We start from the raw sequence: 27265 nt of genomic DNA, 5'->3' as shown, positions 1-27265 counted from the left end.
GATAAGAGAGCAAATAGTACAATTTTAATGTATTGTACAAAACTTCTCAGTGCCCCTTTTAACTGCTTAATTGTACCACCTATAAATTCTGTTTTCCATCATTAAGGTGTCCAGCGTGAATTTAATCCATGGTCTAACACACCCTAACAAACTTACGCAGGAATATCCCTTTAACACCTTCTAGATTTTGGTCATAAAATAAAAAAAAAATTGCCTAATCTATGTTGGTAAAAGAAAAGTGTTTCCACCAGCTGTCGCCCTTCAGGCTGCTTCAGTCGACAGACAGGCCATGGCGGTTGATCTCTATGTCAACATTAATGGTGGTCATGACGATAATGAGACTCGTTTATTTTGACTGCCTGATCCCCCTGCATTTGTTCCGCCTGTCAGTGTGAGACACGTGATCAAAACTGGAACAAACACACAAACAAAGCTCAAACCCTCAGCACGGACTGATGAAGACGTCAGAGGTTAAGAGCCTCGATCCTGCCTGGACAGGGAGGGCAGGTGCTCGGATTCCACTGAGATTTGTCAGTTCGATCCTGTCCCCGTTGTGTTGTGTGACATTTGCTCTCGGTGTTAGCTAAACATTTAATTGAGCAGACAGCTGCCGTGACTGAATTCCCTCAGGGCGCAGCGTTAATCCCACCCACAGGGACAGCCTCTCCATTCATTAGCCCTGTTAGCCTCCCATCATACCTACTCACACAACTTCCTCCGATTATTGTCATTGCCTGAACTGACCTTTAACCACAATCTGAGGTTCTTCCTCTTGTTTGAAACATCTTTGAGGACATTGTACTCATAAAAAATGAAAGGCGGGGCTGTAAATCATTCCGAGACAGCTCAGTGTGAGATGAGAGCTTAATTGAATTGCCAGTTTGACAGTAATGTGGGAGCAAATGGCTTCTCAGAGTGTAACAATCTCTTTAAGATGCTCCTGAGGAAAATCCAAATGCCCAACAGCACCCCTTAACATTACAGCCAAAGAAGAGTTGTTTGGGGTTATTTTTATGCAAAATCGCACTGCATTTTATGAACTTTTTTTCCATTTCATATCAATATTGGAGTGGGTTGTCCAAAGGAGATGAAAAAGACAAAGACTGGATGTGCTTATCTTTATCAGGAGAACATTAAAGTGCTCACATAGATTAAACCGAATCAAAGATCAGTCGCTAATCAGTAGTTATGGGTAGAATTCTGAACGAGAATGAAACTTTTGAATTATTCTGGACGCATGAGTTATGGCATTCTGCAGGGAAATTAGAGAATCCTGTTGGAAAAGCACCATTTTTTTATACTGCTAACAGCTGGCACCAGAAAAGAAGTCTGAAATCCACCAAAGAGCAGCCTTAGAACAATATTTATTTCTTTTTTCAGGCACTTGGGGGCCGCAGAGCACAACGCTGACATATCCGCAGCTTAAAAGATTATCCGTGGCTTCATCACTGCAAACCCTCTCTCGGATGAACTTTGTGAATTGACCTATTGTCAATATCGGAACACTTACTTGTGCTGCCTTGAATAATTAAACTCTATAGGCGCTGGGCAGGAACAAGAGTCAGTGCAGCTTTAAGCTTACCAGTTATTTCGCTGACATGAGCTTTTGTTTGTTAGAGAAAAAAAAGAGAACAAAAAAAAGGCATTGTTGATGGTCCACCAGATGTTCCAGAAGCAGAGCATGTGCAAATCCTGCACATTGCAGCTTTATTCATTGAAAAACAGCAGTGGATTAGGTCAAAATCAGGTGTCAACTTACAGTGATGTGACCTGTCGTTTGTGGATTCCTTGACATCATGGGGGCCGCCATTTGGGTTTATCAACTATCATACTGTAAACAGGACTGTAATTTATCTTCTCCTGTGTCGAAGAAGACCTGAAACTAGAGACTGAGTCCATCAACTTATCAGGAAACTGTTTACTGAGGTTATAAATCAAGTGAGAAGCTGGGTCATATTTTCATAAGCTTACATACAATCAGACTTCGTTTGGAAACCAATGGAGTCGCCCCCTGCTGGTCACTGGAAAGAATGCACTTTTAAGGCACCTCTGCAATGACTTCAGTTTTCAGACAAGTAATGCACTTAAGTAATGCATTTAGTTACTCTCCAAAACTGTGAAAGTGAAGCTATATTGTACGTATAAGGCACTCTGGACAGTTTGTAATGGAATCAGACTTCAAGAACTATGTTCATGTGATGCCGGATCAGTCTGGAAACAGCCATCTCAGAAATGAAACGTGTTTTTGCTCTGTGATTAAAGAGGACTGCGCCAGATCCCCATCGATAAAGCTGCAGCTCTTTCACTACAGCCGGGTTCTTCTTTCCTGATGAAGACTGGGAATCTTTTCATCTTTCCATCACGTGAAATATTTACTGAACATTCCCTTTGACTGTCGGCATTCCTCTGGAGTAATCCCAGCAGCCTGATGCTTCCTCTTCTCCGAGGATAAGCTGATAACTTCACCCGAGGCTTTCCTGGAGCCCCTCGATCACATCAGTGATTATAATGAGATGAGCTGTGAAGCAGAGAGAACAATCATGTGTTGAATCATGAGCGCGGTCTAAAAATACACCGTCGTCTGCCACCGTGGCACGCTGGGCTTTGTCGCTCCTGGGAAGTGTTTTACACAGAGAGAAGGAGCAATTGTTTTCATGTCGCAATAACACAAGTCGAATTGGATTTACTGCGAGGCGGAGGGGTCACGGGGCTGGATTCAGACATTTCTCCAGCTGTTTTAAACCAAATGGGGATGTTAGGGACACTTGTTTCTCCTTTATATAGGAGCCAAAACTCATTTACTGTTGCTTTTTATTACTCTTTCCGGGAAATAACACCACACTGGAACAAAAGCTATTATAAAACTGACCAAAAAGGACTGCATTAACATCAGGAAATGGTCTATGAACCACGGCACAGTACCAGTAACTAACTCTAACTGTAAAATATCCATCAAAAATTGTAATTTTACAGTCTTAAAGACACATTTTTTTAAAAGGTACGTATCATCATGCATTGTTGGTTAATATATTCCCTGTCTGTGTGCATCATGCGTCAAATCAGTTGCCAATATGAATCATGCACAGTACATATAATGTACATGTATATATGTATATATGCGTCTAATGCTCATAATCCACCCACACTGCAGCATGCACATAAAGCTATCCAGTGTTTACTCTTATTTCTTTACATCACTTGTCTTTTTTTTATCATCCCTTATCTTATTTGTTCAGTTTGGCTTCATACATGTGTTCAGCTGTATCTCTTTTTCTGTGTAAGCACACTGACGGCAATGTAAACCGCAGTCACGTGTACACATACTTGATTAATAAAGCCGATTCTCTTTTTTTTTTTTTTTTTTTACATTAGAAGCAGCCACAAGAGGGCAACGTTACCCTGAATCCGTGATCAATAAATAAAGTGCATGAACTGCAGCGCTTTTATTTACAGCCTGAACAGACACGTGTTTTTATCACATGAAGGTGTAGTCCACACTTCAGTCCTCCTGCTAAAGGTTTCAAGATGGTTTCAATTCAACATAAAACTTCTGAGTATGCCGATGAATGATTTTCCACTCATCCAGACACTCTTCTTCTTTTACATTAGCCGCTGTGTTGTTCAGATGAACTTGTGTTTCTGAAAATACAGTAACAAAAACAAGACTGCACTTGTGCTTGATGACGTTTATTCAATTTCATGTGTTGTGGTCAAACACTCTTACAACAGCCAACATTTCCCAGTGCATTTGCTTTTCAGTCAATCCCTTTTAAATCAGTCCTAGCAGGCTGGAATACTATTTAGTGTTCGTAAATCATCGCCAACATCACTGCTGGGTGAGCTTGAATCAAACTTGGAAATATATTGCTTCCAGGACTTCCAACAGCATAAACATTAGCTTTTCGAGGGGAGCGCACGCACGTTGCATTTAGATCAGGTTTCCGTCGATGCCTTGGATACATCGGTGTGATTAAAATTCAGAGAAACCACAGGTCACGTGCACAAAATTGCAAATGACACAGCCAGTCTGCTCCGGAAACACAAATGTATCAGCTGTTTGTCTGAAATGTGACTTTTCTTTTTCACGCATTCAGTGCACAGTTACACGAACTCGAGGAACAGTTCTCTTCCTGGTTATCACCACACCCTGACATGGAAACAGGAACAGCTCAAAAACAACTACTGGATGCAGTAACAGGGATTTCCGAAAGCAGTAAACTAATCGCCGGATCATCTTTCATCGTAATTACCCCAGTATCATCAGGTATTATTGTGTGTGTGTCTATACAATTTCAGGTGCAAAGAAGCTTTTTATAAAAACCCATCTTCAGGTATGTTTTTCTCCAGTTCTCCATCCTGTCATCTTCTGTCCTGCCATCTCAAAATAACCAATATTTAGAGGTTATTTGTTAAATGGGAGTTAAAGTTGCCGGAACAGGCAGTAAAAGAACATGTAAGAGTTTCTTTTACTTGTCAGTTGTCCTTTATTAAAGTCTCAGACCACAGACGTGGTGCTCTCTGGATTGATCCTAACCGGCCGGGTGCTCTTCCTCAGGTCCTGCAGCTGTTTGGCCGGCTTGCCCACGCCCTCCTCAAACCTCCGCTCCACCACGGGCAGCACGGTGTCGTGGAGGAAGGAGGCGTTCTGCATGATGAAGGCCTTCTTCTCGGGGTCCTGCTCGCAGCGCAGGCTGTAGTCCACGTGCTGCACGGCCACCAGGATGATCTCCCTCAGGCTCTCCAGCAGCACCATGTGCAGCTCGGGGAAGTAGAGCTTCAGGCCCTCCTCCAGGAAGCTCATCATCTGCTTGGTGAAGGCCACGATGGTGTAGCTCAGGTTCACCCAGCAGTCGTCCCCAGTGTACTGCTCGAAGCTGCCCATCCCGCAGGTGCGCATCTCGTCCTGAGGGGGAAAAAAGTAGTGAAGTAGTGAAGCGAGGTTTACTTCGTAGTCATACAATAAAGTGAAACACAACTTTTGCCAGCTGATGGAAAACAAAGCCACGTGAAATCCACCTTGAGTTTAGCCAGAGCCTCGGGCGTCATCAGGTTCATCTTCCTCCACATCTCCTCAGAGTTTCGGTGCTTGGTGGCCTCCATGATGATGTCCTTGTAGCTCAGCAGGGCCGCCTTGATGTCCTTGACGAGCAGGGACTGCAGGGTGAAGGTCAGGTCCAGGCCGATCTCGGTCAGCTGCTGACAGTGCTCCTTAGCCACTTTGACACACTCTGCTGCTGTCGACAGGCTCTCCTTACTGTCAAACACCTGATGAAGACAAAAATCACATTATTAGGACTTTTTAATTTTTTTTAATCTCACAAGGACAAACGACTTTCACAGGCTTTTGAATTTGGCCACCAAACAGTGGAGTATCTCAAGTTTGGAGTCCACCTGCTTGCTGAAGGCGTCCACAAACATCCTCATGGCTGATCGGGACCACACCACGAAGGCCGAGTAGCAGCCCGTGTTCCCGGCAAAGTCCATCTCGAACTCCTTGGCCGTCTCCAGCAGGCTGGTGAAGAAGATGTTGCAGAGTTTGTGGATGTAGAGCAGCGTGGCTCCCTCTATTCGGAGCTGCCGGATGGCCGTCTGGACGGCAGCAGCGCGGTTCTTCAGAAACAGCTCGCAGGCTTTGGTGGACTGACCTGCAAAACAGACGAAAAACAAACTGAAACCTTTTTTTCTTGATTTTCTTTGTGGTTTTTAATCTCTGTTGTTGTCTGTAATCTCTGTGAGGCACTTTGTGCTACTTTCTGTATGAAAAGTGCCATACGAATAAAGATTGATTAATTGACTGAGAAAATCATTAGAGTTTGGTCACGAGCAGGTCAAAAATGTCCTTCTTAGGGGTTCTTTAGGACAGCTTCAGGATTTCCAAACTGTTGTCCAGGGTGTATATCTCTGGTCATTTATATTTTCCTCTGTATGTTTCCAAGCTGTAACTGTGGTCCAAATAATCAAATTCATGTCTGGGAGAACTGTCTGCACCAAACAACATGATCAAATATCAGAATGATACGACATTTTGCAAATCAACAAAATGTAAAATGCATAAATGACTGAATTATTACTCATTTAAAGATAGATAACCTGAGTTGACTATTCGGGCAGTATGACAAAAAAAACGAGGAGTATAAGAGGACAGCTGGGTTTATATGTTCTTAACCCTAACCCCAAGAACACAAATACTGACCTGCAACCTTGATTTATGAGAATAAGTTGATTACATGATTAGTTTATGGACACAAAATAAATCAAAAATGATTTTGCTAATTGATCAAATGTGTTTTTCAAGCAAAAAAAGCCAAAACTCCACTAGTTTCAGCTCCTCGGTTGCAGGTATTGTGACTTTTGTTCATCTCAAGCAGCTGAATATAAACTAAATATGTTTCTGGTTTGGGATTGCTGGTGTGACAAATCAAGCAATCTGAGTACATCCTCTTGGGCTTCAGGACACTTCTCTCTATTTTTGCTGCATTCTATAACCACTAAATGTGTATTAAACATTAGAGGCAGCATTCTATCATCGCAGCTAAACAGCCTCTGAGGTCATAATCTGAAAGTAACTGTTGAATAATGTTTGCATGCCTGCTCCAAGAACACAACACAGATTTAACTAACTCTAATGAAAACAGAGAAGGTGAATGTGGAGCGGTGTCGCTGTGGAAAAGAAGAATTGTCTCTTTGAAACAGAGCAGGACCTAGTCTGATCAGCTGGGACACGGCCCGCCTGGTGGCTTTCGGTCCTCCTCGAAGTGACCGATCTGGGGACAGCTCGAACACCAGCACCTCCGTCAGCTGCCTCACGCGCTCATCCACCTTCAGCCTCAGCTCCTTGACCCGGGGGGTGACCGGCTGGTCTTTCAGATACTCGTTCAGCTTGTCCAGCAGGTCCACGGCGCCCTCGAAGTCCCTCTGGGCGATGCAGACGTCCAGGTCCTCCGGCAGCTCCTGGATCCACTCCAGGCTGAGGTCCACGATCTCCTCCGCATCGGCTGGCTCGTCATCGTCCACATCGAAAGGGTTGGTGGACACCTCGGCTCTGACGGGAGAAGTGGGGACCTCCTCCTCTTTCTTGTGCCTGTCCTTGGTGGCCTTGTTCTTCTTGGTCTCGTCCAGGATCTCCAGCCACTCCTTTTTGATTTTGCTGTTCTCCGCCTGGAAGATGCGACTGTCCGGGAACATGAGGATCTTGAACATGTCCTTCATGGGAGGGTTGTCCTTCACATTGACCACGGCGAAGCTCTCCAGGTCATACAGGGCGTTGTACTTGTACTTGACAGTCCCTCTGCGGTTCGGCAGCCAGGTGGCGATTAGCAGGCAGTCGTTCATGAGGAAAGCGTGCACCTTCTGGATGGGGGACATGTTGTCAACGTCAAACTCCACAAGGTCACCGTTGTAGACTAGGTGCCTCCCCGGGGTGTCCATGATGTTTTTGCCCCCTTCTACTTTCTCCAGCAGCGAGGTGAGCGTCCTCTGCTTCACCTCCTCGGTCTCTTTGGGGAAGGCAGCCTGCATCTCTTTGGAGGTCTCGTCCTTGTCCGTCAGCAGCAGGGCCTGAGTGATGCTCTCCATGATGCTCTTCTGCTCCGTCAGGATGTGACTCAGCTGGTACATCTCGCTCTCCAGGTAGGAAATCTCTTTGGCCGTTTCGATGAACTGCCTGTAGTTCTTGTAGACGTTCTTCTTCAGGTTTTGCGCCGTCTCGTCGGCCAAGTTCTGGATTTTCTGACGGTGCTCCTGCAAATCCCTGTCGCCATCGGACTGCTGCGAGAGCTGCTTCACGTAGTTCTGTGGGTCGAAATTCGGCGATTCGAGCAGCTTCCGGAGTCGGTTCCCCGTCTCCGACATCTTCTATTGCGAATGTGTTTTCTTATTTAGTCAAAAAATCGTAGAAATTAGAGGTAAGTGTTGACAGAGAGCAGTTGATGGACGCCCCTTAGTTCACTTCCGCTTGTTTCCCAAACAGGAAGTTGACACCCTGGCTGGAGCGTCACGGGACTCGGAAAAAACGGTTGGCCAACAAATCGCATAAGTCGGGCCAGCTTTTAAATTTGTCTATAGTTGAAGAGTAGACTGTTTTTATTAAATTCCTGAAAATACGGAGCATATGTGAGACGTCAATTGTTGCTCACTTTGGCTACATTCATTAATATAGTCTTTGAACCACAGTATCTGGTCCCCGAGTGCATTTTTGATTGGCCAACTACTCAAACGGCGAAAGTTGTATCAAGTTACGAGAGTTACTCAAATCTAGAGCGGAAACGTACTTTCACTATGAGCACAACACATTACAACAATTGAATTTAAGCACGCGCATGTGCAATGAAACAACAAAAATGTGTACTTTTGTTGATTTAGAGATGACATTAAAGCCAAAACATGTTTTGGCCACACAGTTTCCCCTTGAATACGTGGTGCCCAATGTTTATATTTCCGGAAGTTTTATTTTGAAACCCATAACGGATGTTTTTTTGTTTGTACCGAGACACACTTGACACTAAAGTGTTGGCGCTAGCTTTGGACTGACAGTTAGCGTTAACAACTAACACCCTGTGTCCAACATGAAGATATGGACGTTTCTGCTGAAATCATGACACAAAAATGACAATGTCGTTGCTCCGGTGATTCTGTCGCTTTTAGCACTCAACAATTTAGCTTTGCGTCAGCTAGTTAGCGTCAGCAGGCTGACATAAACGTTAACAGAAGCTACGTGGCTAACGTTAGCTACCTCAGCCTCCATCACCCTCTCCACTGACTGTGCTGTGATGGATGATGACTTTCTGCTCGCCATACAGCTACAGGAGCAGTTTAACAGCGAATACGAGACGTCTTTATTCTCTTCAAACGGATTTGAGGACGACGGCCTCGGACAGAGCAGCAAGAAAAGGAAAGTGGGGGTAGCTGGAGGTGGCAGTGATGTTGTCCCCTACTGGAAGCCGACTGCCCGGCCCGAGAGGCCGCTGTCCATCGTGGACGAGTCCTGGGAGACACTGGACCCCAATCCTGATGTCAGATCCATGTTCCTGGAGTTCAACGACACGTTCTTCTGGGGGAAGCTCAGCGGCGTGGAGGTGAAGTGGAGCCCAAGAATGACACTGTAAGTGGCTGGTTGTCATGTTTTATTGTGTTGTCCCACTGGCTAGTAGCTGGATGCAGTGACGCTGTCACTTCAGTAAAATGGTCTGAATTTTGCATGGGGTTTGGTGTGACAGGAGAGGGGCTGTGTCAGCCCAGTTAGTCTGTGCTGCTGGCTGCAAAGGATATCTCCAGTTTGGGTTCATGAAAAGCCTGTGGGACTTTTCTCCTAATGTCTCCTGCTCTTTCCTTGTAGGTGTGCCGGTGTGTGTTCCTACGAGGGCCGAGGTGGACTGTGTTCCATCAGGCTCAGTGAGCCTCTGCTGAAGCTGAGACCAAGAAGAGACCTGGTGCAGGTGAGCCGGACGGTGACCTCAGATCCTGCTGTTACTGAAGCTATATGACCACTCAATCAAGATACAGTCTAGTTACAACAAATGTATTCCTCAGTTGATTAGATCGTCAACAAAATGAACAGTAATTATATGGTAACTATTTTGATAACAGCGTAAAAGGGTTTGAGTATTATTTTAAGAACTGAAAAAGTCAAAATTATTTGAATTCATATTAATGTTTTCTGGTTACTTTGCTCGTCTGTGATAATAAACTTGCTCTGTTTTGTGTTTTTGCACACAACAAGACAATTGAGGATGTCATCTTGGCTTTTGGGAAACACTGATCGCTATTTTCTGACATTCTGACATAATAGATCAAATAACCAATGTCTGTCAAATGCTTTAATCCACCAGTGTTTATAATCTCCGGCTTTCTGTCAAGGACAAAAGGATTAGAATAATATTGAGAAGGGACGCAATTGAATCTTTAATTGATGTTTTCTTGACTGATAAAAACAGCTTATTATGGGGAGTTATTATAAGGCTTTTAATGCATACAACCAATTTGCTTGTAGTGGGACTAGAGAAATATCTGAGGTCAGATTTTGTAAGATACACTCTGAACTGCTCTCACACGCAGCAGCTTCTCTCCTGTTGATTAGTTGTGACTGTGTCAGATTGGAAATGGCAAGAATTGACGTGTCCTTCCTTTTCTGCGAGATTCATTCCTTTCTGTTCGTCTGTTTCCGCAGACCCTCCTTCACGAGATGATCCACGCGCTGCTGTTCGTGACCCAGAACAACAGGGACCGCGACGGACACGGCCCTGAGTTCTGCAAGCACATGAACCGGATCAACCAGGCCACTGGGACCAAGATCACTGTAGGCATATCTTCTACTTCTACTTCTATTATAGCTCAAACTGCCTTTCACAGAGAGATTGATATTTAAAATAACCCTGTGAAACTTCTCTCCTCAGGTCTACCACAGTTTCCATGACGAGGTCGATGTGTACCGGCAGCACTGGTGGAAGTGCAACGGGCCCTGCCAGAACCAAAGGCCCTACTTTGGCTTTGTGAAGAGGGCCATGAACCGGGCTCCGTCTGCTCTGGATCCCTGGTGGGAGGCTCACAGGAGGTCGTGTGGGGGGACCTACACCAAGGTGAAGGAGCCCGAAGGATACGGGAAAAAAGGCAAGAAGGATGGTAAAAAGGACGGGAAGACCTCAGAGAAGAAGGCCCCGGGAAGTGGAAAGGCTTCGAGTACAACTACAGGTGAGGATTTTGTTCCTCTGCAAGTAAACTACTTGTGTACTGATGATCCCTGCTATGTTGAACTGCCCCTTTAAGTCACATAACTGTTTTCATTTTAAGCTTTCAGATGTTGGAAGCAGCTCCTGTTTTGGAGAAGCCTTTTCCTAATTTCTTTGCGGAGATGTCGCAAATACACTTTTGTTGCCTGCCTCTGAATTTGTGCCTTTTTCCCTCTCAGGTTCTGGATCACAGGACATACGGAACATCATCCCATTTGCTGGCAAAGGCTTTGTACTCGGAGGGAAGTCCCAGTCCTCTGCGTCTTCCTCCCCATCTCAAAAACCTGTCGTGAGATCACCCTCGTCCAGCCCCGTCTCCCCTCAGAAGACACTGTTCCCCCCCTGCTCTCCAGCTGAAAGTCTCAGTCCTCCTGTTCTTTCTACCCAGGGTAGCAGAGGATTCTCTAACGCCTTCCCTCCTGTCAGACCTACCACCTCCACGGGGCAGAGGCCTCCTGTAAAAAGGTCTGTCGGTAACACGAGGGTTTTCACCAACATCAACGGGTCGCCAGTGAGAATCCCCAAACCCCACAAGGGTGGAAGCAGTAGCCAAGACACAAAAATCAAACAGCGGTCCATCGGAGAACTGTTCGGCAGCCCAAGCCCCAGGAAGTCAGAGAGTCAGTCCTCCCCCTCAAACACAGGGACTACAAGAGATTCACCAAACAGTGCAACGGGTGCTTCCTCCTCTTCTTCCTTTGTACCTAAACAACTGAGCAACCACCCAGCTTCCTCCAGTAAGTTTTCATCCATAGTTTCATCTGGAACCAAAGGCAGCCCCGTTAAACCGGCGCAGTCCAAGTATTTCACTCATTCTAACGGTGACAGCACGGCAGGAGCTGCCGGCGGAGGTCAGGCATCGAGGAAGAGGCCGTGGGACGAGCGCAGCAGCTCGGCCGCCATCTTCAACTTCTTCCAGAAGACCTTAGCCAGCGATTCAGCAGCCTCGAGGGAGTCTGCGAATACGAACTCACCTGCAATGCACCAAAGAACTGCCGCCGCCTCCTCCTCCTCAGGCTCCTCCGCTTCCTCCATCCGTTCCTCTGCAGGACTGCACACCGCCACCCCCTCCTCTTCCTCGTCTTCCTCCCCCGCGCTGATGGTCAGCTGTCCTGTGTGCCAAGCGAAGGTGCAGGAGTCAGAGATCAATGCGCATCTTGACTCGTGCCTCTCCTGAGCGAGGAGCAGCAGACGTGTGCAGTAAAGGGGATGTTGCAATAACACCAAGAAGTTTCAGGGAGTTTGTGGGTCTGAGTTGTGTGTTTGAACTTTAAGATTTTGGATAGTTAGTGAGATGATTTCACTTTTGATTTGAGGAGGATCAGATAGAGTTTGATGACCAGACTGGTTGGTTTTCAGTATTTTAACTTCGATGTAATAATCAGCCTTTCACACAGAAGTGCCTGTCAGGCAGTTTGTGCCTTACTGTAACAACATGGTTCAGCAGAGGAAGAGAAGTAAGTTGGTCGACTTTTATTTACCGAATAAGGTCATTTTCACCAGGCAGAAGAATTAAACAAAATTCTAGTAAATGTTGACAAACTGTTCCAGTAACAGTTTGTGTATTTTACCAGAACAGGAAGTGTTTAAAGGACGGCATTCCCATACGTCTTCCTATCACACTGCTCAGTCCTGTGAAACATCTCACCATGTGTTTCACTGAAGGGCTATTCTAGGACTTTGCTGAGAGTTAAAGGGTAATTTTGGTATTTTTAAAACCCGGGCTCCATTTTCTTTACATAGTTCTGGGTCTGATTGACCACCAGGTACAGAAAACTTTTGGAATCAGTCTATTAGATCGCCTCAGACGCAGCCGCGAAACGTTCTGCACGTCGGACCAAGTTTACTGACGGTGCTTGTTTTGTTCCACTCAGATTCTTATTTCCTGCTGCCTGACATCATTATGGAGCAGAATCCACTGACAGAAACAAAAATGTTACCTCGTAGGATGCAGGGGTTGCTGGTGAAGCCCGACCACTGTTAGTCTGACACAGATACGTCAGTATTGGAGTATATGTCTGTGCTGATATGAAAGCTCTTCTGTATTAGAGATTGTAATGCAGAAGAATTTGCTCAAGGTGATATGTAAAAAAAAAAAAAAAAAGAAGAAGGATAAAAAAAAAAGGGCTTTGTTTAAAAACACCAGAATTCCCCTTTAAGTCAGACTCGATCAGCATGCTGTGAGAGCAGACCGATCGTGTTTTAAATCCAGAAGCTGCTGCGTTATGAGTACAGGCGGGTTATTTTCGGGGCCGGGTTCCCGTAGATCGATGCGCCCTTCAGACAGTGGGAGACGCTGCAGTCTGACCTCTGCTGATCTGCAGGCCTCAGGTTTCACAGCCGCCAGCTATTTATTGTTTTTTGCACGTCGTCACACTCGCGCTGCAGCCATCTGCAGGGCCGGGGAGTGCACGGGGATCTGATCGAGCTTTCCTCGGTCAGATCTACGGGAGAACAACTGAGGTCGCGTTCAACAACATGAGAATTTCACATGTAAATGTTCGACTTTTATATGTTTGTGTTTGTTTTAAAGGAAACTGTTCAATGTTTTTAGGGTCTCAAATAAAATGTTTTTACTGTTCTATTTAAATGGATTTTGTATGAAGCGTCATTCCTGCAGGTCTCCAACAACCGATGACACAAAAATTAATGTATTCACTCAAGTCCATTAATAACAGAAGTTATTATCAAGGTTTTACACTCAAAAACTGTCAACCACACGATGAAGGCGGTAGGATTCATCCTCTGGGAAGCAGAAATGTTTCAGATCGTTTTAACGTTTCAGATATGTGACAAACCATCCAGTGTTTGTGAGGACGTGTCCCTCCGCCAGCCAGAAGCGCTGTTGTTTTATCAGTTGTAGTTTCTGCTTTTCCTCTGGGATGATAACGATAGTTTTAAACAGGGTGTCACTGTTGCCTCAAGCAGCTTCAGCCACCTGGTCTCATCATGTAGAACGCATCAAAAAAAAACAAAAAAAAAACGAGACATCTGTGAGCGACCTAAACTGTTCATAATGAAAGGATTTGTACTGGAGTTTAAAAAAAGAAAGAAAGAAAGCAGTCAGAGCGTGGGTGTAGCAGAGAGAGAGAGAAGGGGGGAGGATCGTGGAGGTCAGAGGTCAGACAGCACGAGGCCAGCTGCTGATCAGGACTACACCCTCCTGTCGCCCCGCAGGACACGCTGGAGCAGAGCCAGAGCCGGTGACAAAGCATGTCGGCACACACCCGTCGCATTTCAATTACCGCAGTCATGTCTCTGATCGCCATCTGGCTGCACGTGCGTCGCCCTTTGCCGGGAGGTTATATCTGAGGGGGAAAAAAAGCATAAATTATCTGTACCATTGATCATCAATGCTTGAATTTCCAATATCTGACCTCTTCACATCAAGTGATGTTAATTCTCACCCACGACCCAGGACTGTCTGCTTCCCTCTCAGTCAAGAGTTTTTCATACCTGTATAACAACAAAGTATATAGAAAACATAAAATAGCAGCAAAGTATAATGCTGCATTCTGACTTCAGTGTGTTCATGTGTGTCAGTTTGGAATGCAGGAGCAACATGGCTGATGTTTTGCATTTTATCACTCAGGGCATTTATACAACACACACTGACAGATGTTTCCAGGTCATTAACTCGCAGGTCGGGTCCCCTTCGTAGGGTCATCAGATACACGAGGGGTTGCGAGATGATGATGCAGTAGGAAACCAAAGCAGCACAAGTTGTCCTTTAGTTTTTTTATGAAATTTTGAGTAGTCGTAACCTCTTAAGGCCTCACGGAGTTTAAGTTAAAGTTTAAAGTGTTCAGAATCTAATGGCATCGCACTGCACTGACCAACTAAACACCCCTCATCTCGTCCTCACCCATGGGGGTCAAAAACACAACGAGCCCTCTCTGGAGCCAGTGTTTGGTTCGTCCTTCAGGGCTTCTGTAGAAACATGATGGGGAAAAAAGGAGGGAAGGAAGGACATGAACTCTTGACAACATTCTATTTAAAAACAACTTGACCTTTGTTATATGTTTTATTATATTTTGTGAAGTTGTGTACTTGTCTTTCCAAGATAAATCCGTTCAGGTAACGATGCGTTTCATTTGGTTTCCTGTCACTGGTGTCAGAACCCCTTCAGCCCTTCTAACTGCCTCAGCAGGAGAAAGACGCCAGATGATGCGTCGGAATGCGAGCAAGGAAGTCAGCGAACTCGCTCATTCTATTGTTTATTGTATTTGTCACTTGTAGACAGATTTTCAGATAGATATCTTATCAGCAGTGTTTTTTGTTTAACAACTCCCATGATCTCATGCAACTTCATGTCGTCATCAAAACCGGTCTTCCATCACTGACTTGATGGAAGGCCGCAGGGATTCCATGGTGGTGCTGAGTTCTAAATTTCTGTTCAGCGCTGTACCTGAACACACCATTGATGTAATTTCATCATATCCTTACTGTACTCACGACTTCCTCGTGGATTTTTTTCATCACTTAATGCGATAAAACATCCACCTATTGTCGCTATAATTACCACGACTCATTCTGTTCCTGTTCCTGTTTGACTCGGGGAGGAAGCCGTCCTCCTCATCACCCCTCCAGAGGCCCCATCAGCCTCAGCAGAGGATGAACTCACGTCGCTAACAGCAGCTGTTCATACCGGCCACTCCTCTGCCCCGACCTGCCGTAACACTGACACACTATAGGAAGCTGACCTCCTCCTCCGAACACACACACACATCCTCCTCCTTCCTTTCTGACCTATTGTCTCTCTGACAGTGATGCATCTCAGACAAGCTCCAAGTTCAATGCAGTGTTGTTTTCTGGGCCGTCGCAGCAGCTAGACGGGACCGGAGCACACTCTGGGGCTGATTGTTACTGGTAGAGGTGGTTTTTTTTTGTTGTTTCTGTTTTGTTTCTTTGCAAGATCATTTATCAACAAATTCTGATTAAATTTTTAATGAATGATCATGACTGTTCCAAAAATCAATCCTGATGGGTATGTTGTTTCAGCAGTATTTTGGAACACAAATTCATAAGACAAAAATTGGGGGGTGGAAATAAAATAAAGCTTAATGCTGGCAGACAACATGAAAGACAAGCAGTGAGGGGATGGGCGATGTCCGGGGGTCTTCTGTCCCCACACGAGTACTTACTGTAATATTTATTTTTTTGGCTGTCAGCAAGAAATCGCTTTCCAGCAGAGATTTAAGCGGATATATTTAGACCATTATTACCCGGACTAAGCTAAGAGACGCAAACCCGTTGTGCTTTTTAGCAAGGCAGATTAATACAAGCCTACTTCGGTTACATGCATCCCCAGGGGGTGCCATCACACGCCTAATCCTCTGATCTCAGGAGGCAGCGGTGATGATATGGTGGTGGCGGTGGGCGCTGAAAGCTTACAGAGGGGACCCTCTGCTCATAAAACCATCACACCAAACAGATTGTCCTTGATCGGTGGGTTTAAGCGTGCAGCTGTGGACCATCAGCTGATGGCTAATTGCTGTAAGAGCAGGATTAGGCTGTACAGAGGGGATGTGATGCTCTTCAAGGACGAGTATAACATTTGATAACGTGCTGACTGATGTCACATTAGTTGATTATCCAGCCCAGAATCCCTGCTGGAAAAAACAGCACAGACCAGCACCAAAACACAACATATGCTGGTCTTTCTGGTGAGCAGCAGAAGTGTAGCCCATTTAAAAGTGAGTGTGTTGAACATCAGTGGAGCAAACAGAGAGGATTGTGTTGGCTAGCAAGCTAACATAGCAAAAGCATAGCACAAATACATAAAGCTTCGGACGCTTCACATAGCCAACTAGCTAATTCACCACCTGGCTAACTTTAGTCGTAAAAACTACGAGCATGTAACATTAATCATTTATAGCATCATTGTATGCTTCTAACAGTGGGCTGAAAGCACTTAGCTAGCAGCCAACACTAACAAAGTTAGTTACAGTTAATTAGAGGTTCTGTTTTCATCTCAAATTGAGATGTTCATTAAGAAAGAGAATGGAAAAAAGTATTATCCTTGAAATTTGGCAGATGTGTGTGATTTAAAGTCTTTTTTTTCAAATGTCAAAGAAACGATCTAAAAAAAAAAAATTCTACGCCGTGTTAGCTAGCTGAGTATTTGCTTCTTTTTTTGCTAGCTAGCGTGAATTGTTTTTTGCTGATTGGAGTTTTTGGGGAAGGCATAACTTTATCTGATTTTTACAACCCATTTTGATTATTTAGCAAGCAATATTATTTAATTATGTGTAAAGTCATATTTCTGACTTCTTTGTAGTGTTATCTAGCTATGTGTGTTAGCGTTTGCTACTAAATAGCATCAGGTAGCTAGCTTTTTTCAGTAGCCTACTTGATTAGAGATTTAAATCAATAAATCCTTTTATTTTTACACTCTATATTCTATCATTATTCATCACAATTAAGGGCCATTAGCAACAACAAAAAGAACACAAAACAAACAGTTATTGGCAACAACAAATGTGCCAGCAACAAGGAAACAGCGTGTCTTTTGTGCTCATGAGTGCTTGTGTCTGTAGGAAATGAGTCAGGTTTAATTCATATCAGAAGAGCCATTAGCAATACAAGGCTTCAGGCTCCATCCATCTGCCTGACTCTGTGTGTGTGTGTGTGTGTGTGTGTGTGTGGTACAGCACATGCCCCTCTTTTGCCAAGGAGCGTGTTTGATGCTATTGTGTGTTGGTTTCAAGGTTATTGTTGTGTTATTGTTGTGACGGCTCTGCAGGCTGGGGGGGCGGGAAGTGAAACCCACCATCTGTCCTCAAACTATTGTCTTGCACACACACACACACACACACACACACACACACACACACACACACACACACACACACTTCTGTCACGACCCCAAACCCCCTGTCTACACACTTTGGTTTTATTGTAGGGACTCAAATTAACACAGTCCTCTATTCAGCCATGAGGCAGACATTTGGTCTGATGCTTAAAAGTACTGACTGCTCATATTAACAGACAACAATCAGTTTGATTACTAGAGACAGACAAACACACTTTAAGGATTGTGCCTAGAATTTGACTTGATTCTCCAGAAATTTGAATAGATTAAGAATGAAATGCAAATAATAGTTAGTTTCATGTAAGATTTACTGTTAACTGTAAAGAAATCATTTTTTATTTGGACTTATATTGTCTATGACAAGTTTGTGCCTTATTTCTCATGATAAACGTTTGTCTCAATTAGCAGTGTTCACATTATATAAATGGTGATATAAAACATGTATGTAAAATATGAAATTATAGATAACCATATATGGCTGATGAAAAAATAATTTAATTCAGAATAAAGACAGCTCTCCTGCCTGTAAATGTTGTCTGGGAGACGCCCAGCAGCCACTTTGTTAAAAGGACAGGAAGCGGATTCTGCTCTCCTCAGCCAGGATCAGACACCGTCAAGTGTACAACCGTGATCATAACAGGACCGGAAGTTTAAATTCAAAATAAAATCAGAGCTTGGCAGGACTGTAGGCTGTATTACAAGGCATTTTTCTTTATGCAGTTTGGTTTCCTAAGTCATATAATGTCACTGGAGCCCACGTTAAGATCTACACCTTATCGATGCATACAATGTACATACAGAAGCACATATGTTATATGTAAATGTATAGCCATTAGTATTTAGTTATAGTTCTCTGCCTGCAGATTTTTCCACCGAGGAAAACATCTGGTTGAAACGGAAGCTGTTTTCTTTTCTTTCTTTCTTTCTTTCTTTCTTTCTTTTTGGCCCCACAAAATGTCGAGTTTGTTGTCTGTTTTATTTTTATATTGTATTTTAAATCTTTTTAATTTCCATATAACATGTTTTTTTTTTATTATTCTCATCACCCGTGTTCATTTTCTTCTCATTAGTTGCATTATGAAAATGTGTAACAGTCACAAAAATGTTAATATTTCATTTCAAATGGATTTTTAAAGTTTGCGTAGAAGTGATGCATAATTGGTCTACACGTGCCCATATTAACTAATTGGTTATCCATTATTATTCAGCTATGTCCAATCTAATAGAAGACATGAATCCAAATATAGCTGCTGTGTCATGATATGACTGGAGAGGGCCCGTTTGTAAGGTTTGAAGTGAAATTGTAAAACCAATGTCTATCAAATCCTAAAGTAACAATAAAAAAAACATTTTTAAAAATCTGATTTATATTATAAAATAGCCGTTTAAGTGGGTAGAAGTCTTTAAAAAATGACACATTATATTCAAATTGACTTTGTTTTATATTTAGTAAAAGTACAACCCTTCACGTTGACGCTTTTATTTTGATCACCGTTACCGGAAATCCATCGCCATGCTTCCGGCTGACTTGACGTGGCGTCTCCGGCCGCCCGGGGCAGAGAGAAGCACGGCTGACTGTTGCTCGGTGTGTTTGCTGTGGGAGAGAGGACTGTTTATTCTCAGCGGTTTAGTCGGTATCCAGCCAGCCAACGGTCCGCTCCGGAGTTAAGATACCAGCGCTGCTCGGCTCAGAAACTCGCGGGACGATGAATGGTAAGTCGACGAACGGCTCGCTGGGAGGAATGGCCTGTATCGAGGGGCTGCCCCCGCTGCCGAAGAGCCTGAGCGGCTTGCTGAACTCGAGCGGCGGCTCCTGGAGAGAAATGGAGAGGATGTACGTGAAGAAAACCATGATTCAGGACGACCTGAGCCGAGGCAGGAACAACGCCGACAACCTGCTGGCCAACAAGCCGGCCAACCTGGACGCCGCTCTGGCTCTCCTTCGGAAAGAGATGGTAATATTTCTGGGAGTGTTCTTTTTTTTTTTCTTTTTTTTTTAATGTGGCGACGAGAAAGTGCTCACCCCTGGTTTGTCGATGGGCGCTAATCCCGATGTGCTGTACGTCTGTATCCAGCCAAACCCCCCCAGAGAAACTCGGGTTGTTTGGTGTTCCCTGGCTTTTAGGCAAACTCACACGCCTTCTAGCACACATCTGAAGACTTTTCACAAATTATTGTAGTTTCCTGATAGATTCGGCAAACATACCATGTACCATACAATACAGTATATAGATAAAATAACAACTTTAAGGAATGGATTTCGCTCTTTTTTGCCTGAGGGCACTAAGATTTTCCCATATGGTACAATCGAACAAGGCCAAAATCGCGAGCATTGTGTGCATTTTGATACCACTTATTTTAAGTGTAATATACCTTTATGGATGCCGAAGTTGTAGAAATACCCTGTTAATTACTAATGTGTACCACTTTCAAAGTTACCCAGTATACAAAGTCGTTAGTAAGCACGGGAAGATAAAACGTGACTTTTTCAAATGAAGTCTGGCGTGAAGAAAAACCTTCTGCAAGAGAAAAGCAGGAGCAGCTTTTGGTTTGGATGAGACAAATTCAGCCATTAGGCATGTTCTCACTTTTTATTCCAAGCTCATTTGTATACTTTTTAGCTTCACTGTAAAAAAGTGTGTTTTTTTCATGACTTATTGGCTTGTATGAAATCCTGTGGTGAGTGTTATTACATTCACAGAGAGTCAGACACTTATTACACACTCCCTTGCCAGAAGCAGGGATTATCATAAGAGAGCCACACTAGATTTCATTCCATGGCTCCCGGTCAGTACACAACAACTGCTTGTTTCCTCACATCCAGTCATTCGGGTTGAAAGGAGTCCAACTGTTGCAGAAACTCTACCTCTCTGACGTTTGTACTTTTGGTTAAAGGCTTTCCTTAATCCTTTTTCTGCCTCGTGTGCTCCAACTCTCCCTGCAGCGTGTCCCCTGCTCAAGGCTTATTGCTGCGCTGCTGTTAATGTATTACTATCAGTTTGTAGTTCACGTTGTCTAAGTTGTCAGTGCCCTATATTTTCAGAGAGTGTAAGCCGTTCCCCAGTTTATGGAGCGCCAAGCTCGCCCTCAGCTGTTTGAAGCGACCGTGGCTCGCATGTCTGCCGACTGTAGTTAGTGTGGAAGACAATGCAGTGACCCTCAGTTCATACTGCACTGTCAGCCCAGTGGTATGCAGTAGGAATGCCCTTTTCAACCCTGCCAGTAGACTGTTTTTTAGTCTCGTAACGTCAGGTAGAGGTGCAAGAGAGGGTTATTTCTCATTTCCCGTTTATTAAGTTGACCACATCTTTGGATTTGGTAGTCACTTTTTTTAAATTAATAGTTATAAAATGACAGGAAGAAGCAAAAAAAACAAATTAGAGCTCGACCAATACTCAGTTTTAGGGACCAGTATTGGGGAGTAATACATTCCAACCTCAGTACATTGGTTGAGCTTATTGTATACACTGAATATATGAATAAAAACTTGTATATTTTTTTTTTTTATACAAGGATTCCCAAAATGTGGTTATCAAACCGTTGTGAGACAGATCGATGAGATGGGGTTATGATAAACTTAACTGAAGCATTAGTTTTAGCATAATGTTCTGTAATCTAAACAAGTTTTCACATGTAAGATGAGATATATGCCAACATGAATGTGTCTGTGAAAGCCCAGGATCGGCCAACCACTATTTTGGTTGGTTTTAACGATCATCAAAATCTGTGTTGATAAAGTCTGTTTTAATAAAATAATCGATAACAATAATAATTGTTGAGGCTCAAAGTCATAAAGGAGTAAAGAAAACTGACGACATTCACATTTAAGATGCTGGCGGTGGAGAATTTTGAGAAAAATGACTCAAAACCGATGAATAATAGTGAAAACTAATTGATTAGAAGTTGCAGCTCTAAAATAATCGTGAGCTGCAGCTCAGATCGTCTGTGGCTGTTTTTTCCTTATGGACTGAAAGAAGTGGAAGTTTAGAATCGTCTGACTTAAAATGTATTTGAAATCAGAACTGTGTCCCGTGTTGATCAGGATCCTAATCCGTCCTCCTGCAGGTGGGTTTGCGTCAGCAGGACATGTCCCTGCTGTGCCAGCTGTGGTCGCTCCACGAGTCCATCCAGGAGTACAAGGGCAGCTGCCAGGACCTGAGCGCCGCCTCCAGCCTCAGCATGATGGAGAACGGCTACTTCGACGAGGACGACGAGTATTACCCGGAGCCTGGCGCCACTCCCACCGGGGAGCAGCCAGACGGAGAGGTCGGAGACGGGACGGCGTCGATGGCTGCGGCCAAGAACGGGAGCGGCAAAGACGACAGCTGGGACTCCTTTCACGTCACCATCTGAGGGCCCGCTCTCAGCTCTCTGCAGATGGATATGTATTTTTCGGGGGTGAAAGACTCGTGTTAAGCTGGAGGGAAACCTTTTCGCCTCAGAGGAAGAAGTGGTTGGGTAGAGACAGCAGTTGATTGGTATCTCACTACCATAATAGACTACACAAATAAAATTCCAGCTTGTCTTCGACTCCTCCTCAGGTGAAACACATCCCTGCTTGTGCTGCAGAAGGTTTTTTTTTCTGTTAGTTTTTTTGCAGCGTGACCAGGAGCTTCAGTCCGCGGAGCCGAGAGGCCCGGTGTTCTGACAACACCTGCTCAAACTCAGGAGTTGAGATGGATTGTATTCCAAGACTCCGTATACTCAGAATTAGGCAATATCTATGATTTCTTTTTTTATCAACGGCTCTGCTGCTGCTTCTATATCAAGTGGGTTTTGCTAGCCAGTCTCCCTTTTTGGCAGAACATTTTTTTTACATATACAAAATATATGAACAAAGTTGTATTATTTATTATCTAATATAAATAACAAGAAATTTCCTGTTACTCTCTACGGATGTTTTGTATTGCAAATACCCAGGTACACGGGTACAGCATTTACAGGTCGGGTCACGGAGGATGGGACTTCTGAACTCTGCAGTCGGTGTTGGCGTAAAGACAGGAGCGACTGTCAGTGTGTGTGTGTGTGTGTGTGTGTGTGTGTGTGTGTGTGTGTTACTTCAAAGTGGTGGCATCATCTGGACAGAAGCTGTCAGACCTCAAGAATGGAGAAAGCGGTGACGTCCTCAAACCTGTTCAGAGTAAAAAAAAAAAAAACACTCAAGAACGGATTGAGGTTTTGTACAGGAGTGAGGGCTCCACTTTCTTGCCTTTTTTTTTCGGACGGAGCTCATGTTTGCTCTGAAAATGTGAAATGTTCAAAATGCTGGAAACGGTTTGCGAGCCGAGCGCGCTTCCCTCAGAGCTGTCGACGCGTCACTTGCAGCTTTGATGCGTCGCTGTTTTCCGACTGGGCGGCGCGAAAGGCCCAGATGGTTTCGATCCAGCTGATGATGCATTATACTCTGCTGTCACCGTACATCAACTTGGGTCTTCTTTTCATAGTCACGGCCATCGTTCCTATCACTAATAATGATGAGAAGCCATGAAAATAAGGCTCAAGTTGCAACTAACAACAGCTACCTTTCAGTATAACAAGGTAGCGAGCGCTTAGTAGCCAGCGTCGACTGAGAAGAATCAGGACGAAACGACGTACTCAGCTATTTTCCTTATAACCAGCTTCGACTCTTTTCTTCTCGATATACTCGAATTAAATAAAAGTTGCCAAGAATTAGGAAACTGTGATTGGCTGTGATCAAAACTTTGCACTTTGCTAGTTGGAACGCCTCTTCATCACAGTGACGGTGATGGAGACATGAAAGAACGTAAATGATGTGTAGCTCTCTCTGTGTGACAGGTTTGTTTCTGCGGTCACTGCGGCCTTCACATGTGGCTCGCAGCACAAACACAAAGCTGTAAACACGGTAGCAACTATCAGATGAAAACAGGGTACTTTTATAATGCTTTGTATCCTACTTACACTTATCCTAACAAAATATCCTCTGCTGCATCAGACCTGGAGTTACACTATACACCCACTCGAGACCAGGCTGAACATTATTTAAGACGTAATGAATATAACTGCGAACCTTCCAGTGGCTGTTTCACTCTCTGAGCCTCACCTTGGGAGTTTTCCTTTTACTAGACAATGCTGGTCACTAACAAGATTGTAACCGCGAGTGTTTTTAAATTCGAGATAACTTGCTTATTATTGTACACCTGTGATCGTTGTAGGAAAACGAACTCGCTCTCTCCGTTTTGAAGAGTGTTTTCAACACTTCAGACGTCGGCCTTATCTCAGACTCTACGTATGTTTCTCGCCGCCATCCTTCAAACGGGCGAAGACGTTTGGATGTGCAGACATTGTCACTTCTGCTACACATATGAATGATCTGTGCAGTCTTCCTTTGCGGGACGGTTAAAACCGAAATCAAAAATGCATTTTTCCTTCCTCTTACTTGTGTTATTTTTCCATCTCGGTGGAGGATTTGGCGATATCAACCCTAGAGATGTCTGTAGTCTCTCAGATATAAAGCATGACAACCCTGTCCAAGGTTAAGAGGAAAATAATGTTGTTTTGGTTTTGGGGTGAACTGTCCCTTTTTATACTCTAAACCCAACAGCGAAGCTCTCGGCTGAACCTGTAGCACGCTTCATACACAGCAGCTGTTCTGTCACTCGGACTACAAAATGACTTTTCCTCTGTCAACACCAGCCGCCGCTCTGAGACGCCGTGGCGAGTTTCCGTAGCGCGTCGATGTCGCGTCTGTACAGATCGCGTGACGCCACCCGTCCGTAGACTGGTCCACTATTTGTGTGCTCTGTAGAACACAAACCAAAGAAAAGTACAACACTCAACACGAAATGTAGTCGGTCAAAGGTGCTGAAAACACGCTTTTCTACTAAACTGATCTTGAATGGTTCCATTGTATTTCTAAAGGTACAGAACAAAAAAATAATGACGCCTGATGTCTTGAAGAATGTCTTTACGAGTCATTTTGAAGCTGATGTTGTCTGTGTCCTTCAGGAGAAACACTAATGTCTTCAACTGAACAATGAAATGTTTCTTGTTTTTCTATTTTCCTGTCACAAATTTCTGTAAAAAAAAAAAAAAAAAATTCACTGACTGGCGAGTGAAAGTCTCAGTTGCTTCATGTGTAAAACACGCCTGCGTCGGCACGGCAACTGTGTGGAGAGCACAACCCATCACAGGAAATGTGCTTATTGGCTTTCTAAGCCTTAGCTTGGCCTAAAGACAGCTGGTTACGATATGATTCATATATAAGCTTTAAATTCAACATATCGTGGTTTTGCAGAAACGGAATGTTTTCTTGGTGACCTGTCTGAGGAAACGGCGATCGACGCCTCTAAAACGCACCAATCAGACATTAGATTTCTCTCATTTAATCCTCACAAAAACAAAGTTGAAAAAGGACACAAGGCTTCACAGTTCAGGGCGAGAAGGAGGCAGATAAGCACATTTCGAAAATATTCCTTTACGTACCCTATCGAAGCAATTCCGGTAGAAATTCAATTACATTTTTGACTGTATGAGGTTTTAATCCTCTCTTAACTCTTAACACACTACCTGCTCACTTTAACATTTTGAAAACCCGCCTGTTAACGATGCAAGTTTCCAACCAGAAACCTGAGAGGACTCTTCCACAGAACACGGTGGTACTGAGTCCATCATCTGATGCTCGCTCTCTGTATTTATCACAAATCTTTCTGCAGTTTATCGCTAATCTGAAGCATTTGATCAAACCATGTAACTGATTCGGTAAAAGGTTTGACCCCGGATGTTTGATGATTTTTTTTTATTGGATGTCAACACAATTAGTGCCTTTGAGGACCTCAAAGGTTCCAGACCTGAGGTTTGCTGTTCAAGACGTCGACGAGAATAAACCAGAAACGGTTACGTATCATTTGACCCGCTCGACGTGAACTGGGTTCTTAAAGCTGCTCCGTGCAGAATCTGAAACCTGATGACTCTTGCAACCTCCTTAATCCCCTAATGGCAGAGTATTACATCACTACAAATCCTGAAAATCCCAGAAAGAGCAGCTTAGAAGGTGCGCTATGAGATTCAGACGTTTTACGCCGAGCGCAGACTTTTTTAGCTTTCTTTTTTTTTTTTTTTTTTTACTCCTCCGTCAGAGGCTCCTTTTTCGCTTTATGGACAAGGACGCAGCTGTCGGGAGTGGCGTGTTTTTGATGCTTCCTGCCTCTGAAATTTGAGTTGCTTCACACACTGAGAGGCTGCTCTCTTTCCCTCCTCACTCGGACGGCAACATAGACACGAAGCGACTTTCATTTTTGCTCCTCCAAAATGAATTTGAACCTTCTGCTCGCAACGGCCTTAAAATCAGCCGCGCCATCAGCAAAGTAAAAGGCGCGCTCCTCGCGAACATTTCAGGTGTCGGGCCGTGATTTTTGCACTCGTTTTGCGGTTGTTCTGTGTTGAATCATGCAAAAAAAAAAATCACGTGATTACTGGATGTGTTACGTGGTGACGTCACCTCAGGGTAAACTTTCGGCTCCTGACCCTGGGTGGATGGAAAAAAAATTAATCTTTCTGAACACAATTGTATTGTGACTCTCTGTTATTAGGTGTTTTTTTCCCCAGTGTGATGTACCAACATGCTTACAGCGGCGACAGTCGACTTATTTCACTTTAAATGTCATGTTTTTGGACTCTCACAACAAGGGCTTCTCTCTGAAGCCGACTTTGAACAATCACGTGCTCAAAATCACTTTGTTAGGAGAGGCAGAGCCATGCGGCCTCCGAACACCAGGATGCGATGCAAGAATGCAAACCACGAGGACGTCATGTGTTTCGACTCAAGTCGCGGTTATTACTGTAATCACAGTCACGCCTCAGCGTCCACTTCACACTGCTGCTTCAGCGGGTCGTCAAAAAGGCACATGAAACAGGAAGCATGTGAAGGAGGGTGCACCGAAAAAGGCAAATTCATTTTAATCAGAGGTTGATTTGTGTTGATCTGATCGTCGATTGGCCATGTTTCATCCACTTTGAAACTTCCTGCTGCTCACCTTTGCTTGCGAAATGCCTAAAAACACGTGCAAATTCGCGTTTTCTCGCCAAAAACTCTAAATGACTCTTCTCTAGCCCGACCTGTGTGCAGGCCTGGCTCTCATCAGATGAATGTGAGCGCGTGAATCAGCAGAGGAAAACACGAGGGAGCCTTGGAGGCATTAAATTCCAACAGATTATTATCGTCGACATACTTAATATTCAGATCAGCATCCACCAGCTGTCGAATTTGTTTGAATCTGTCGTCGGGGGAGTTGATGAGAGACCGGAATGGTGAAATGTTTGACTTCATATCCATACTGTATATCATTCATGCTAATCGTTCATTAAATCATTATAGTGGAAACAAGTAAGTTGTTGAGAAAACATGAAGCCTGTGTTGTGACCATCCATCATTAATGAATGACCATACTACTGTTTCTTTGGATGATTAGTCTCAACCCTATCATAGTAATTATACTGAGACCAGTTTAATAAAGTGATTCCATACTTATTCAGGTTTGGAGTGAGTTTTTTTTTTTTCTTCTTTTTTTTAATTCTTCTGCCTGAAACACATTCAAAATCATAGAAACTTAAATTGGCCAAATCAATACAAAGTTGATCCTTGTCCATAAGACAGAGTAGAGCGGCAGACGGGAGAAATCATTGGATCACCAAAATCCTTAGGATTCATCCTCTGTGGGACATGAATGTGCAACATTTGAGGGAAATATATCCAATAGCTATGAGATAC

The 27265-nt window shown here is 44.0% G+C and overlaps 3 protein-coding genes and 1 long non-coding RNA gene across 4 annotated transcripts; 2 read left to right on the top strand and 2 right to left on the bottom strand.

Moving 5' to 3' along the window:
• Positions 1-3666: 3666 nt before the first annotated feature.
• exoc8 (exocyst complex component 8) lies at positions 3667-8217 on the bottom strand. The gene is made up of 4 exons (XM_037085583.1): positions 6702-8217; positions 5392-5645; positions 5017-5265; positions 3667-4903 (listed from the first exon to the last, which is right to left on the bottom strand). Exons 1-4 carry the CDS (start codon positions 7849-7851, stop codon positions 4496-4498), a joined length of 2061 nt encoding a protein of 686 aa, XP_036941478.1. The 5' UTR covers positions 7852-8217; the 3' UTR covers positions 3667-4495.
• Positions 8218-8457: 240 nt separating this feature from the next.
• On the top strand, positions 8458-13308 carry LOC119012104 (sprT-like domain-containing protein Spartan). The gene is made up of 5 exons (XM_037085584.1): positions 8458-9100; positions 9335-9434; positions 10166-10294; positions 10392-10686; positions 10904-13308. Exons 1-5 carry the CDS (start codon positions 8769-8771, stop codon positions 11899-11901), a joined length of 1854 nt encoding a protein of 617 aa, XP_036941479.1. The 5' UTR covers positions 8458-8768; the 3' UTR covers positions 11902-13308.
• On the bottom strand, positions 12735-19145 carry LOC119012106. Its single transcript, XR_005072367.1, has 3 exons — positions 19037-19145; positions 14132-14180; positions 12735-14032 (listed from the first exon to the last, which is right to left on the bottom strand). It is a non-coding gene; the product is annotated as an uncharacterized LOC119012106 (long non-coding RNA).
• Positions 19091-27025, top strand: fam89a (family with sequence similarity 89 member A). The gene is made up of 2 exons (XM_037085585.1): positions 19091-19493; positions 21604-27025. Exons 1-2 carry the CDS (start codon positions 19245-19247, stop codon positions 21889-21891), a joined length of 537 nt encoding a protein of 178 aa, XP_036941480.1. The 5' UTR covers positions 19091-19244; the 3' UTR covers positions 21892-27025.
• Positions 27026-27265: the final 240 nt, after the last annotated feature.

The sequence above is a fragment of the Acanthopagrus latus genome, chromosome 22 (assembly GCF_904848185.1).
Source record: "Acanthopagrus latus isolate v.2019 chromosome 22, fAcaLat1.1, whole genome shotgun sequence".
Classification (NCBI taxonomy): Eukaryota; Metazoa; Chordata; class Actinopteri; order Spariformes; family Sparidae; genus Acanthopagrus; species Acanthopagrus latus.
This window is presented reverse-complemented; position numbering and strand designations above follow the sequence as displayed.

What these genes read in the sequence shown, in the direction of transcription:
- exoc8 (XM_037085583.1), bottom strand. Translation starts at nt 7,851, where the DNA reads ATGTCGGAGACGGGGAACCGACTCCGGAAGCTGCTCGAATCGCCGAAT. An exon ending in TGGACGCCTTCAGCAAGCAG is followed by an intron (nt 5,266 to 5,391) that starts GTGGACTCCAAA and finishes TGTCTTCATCAG; the next exon opens with GTGTTTGACAGTAAGGAGAG. An exon ending in AGGCTCTGGCTAAACTCAAG is followed by an intron (nt 4,904 to 5,016) that starts GTGGATTTCACG and finishes TTTCCCCCTCAG; the next exon opens with GACGAGATGCGCACCTGCGG.
- LOC119012104 (XM_037085584.1), top strand. Translation starts at nt 8,769, where the DNA reads ATGGATGATGACTTTCTGCTCGCCATACAGCTACAGGAGCAGTTTAAC. An exon ending in TGGAGCCCAAGAATGACACT is followed by an intron (nt 9,101 to 9,334) that starts GTAAGTGGCTGG and finishes CTTTCCTTGTAG; the next exon opens with GTGTGCCGGTGTGTGTTCCT. An exon ending in CCACTGGGACCAAGATCACT is followed by an intron (nt 10,295 to 10,391) that starts GTAGGCATATCT and finishes TTCTCTCCTCAG; the next exon opens with GTCTACCACAGTTTCCATGA.
- fam89a (XM_037085585.1), top strand. Translation starts at nt 19,245, where the DNA reads ATGAATGGTAAGTCGACGAACGGCTCGCTGGGAGGAATGGCCTGTATC. An exon ending in CTCTCCTTCGGAAAGAGATG is followed by an intron (nt 19,494 to 21,603) that starts GTAATATTTCTG and finishes GTCCTCCTGCAG; the next exon opens with GTGGGTTTGCGTCAGCAGGA.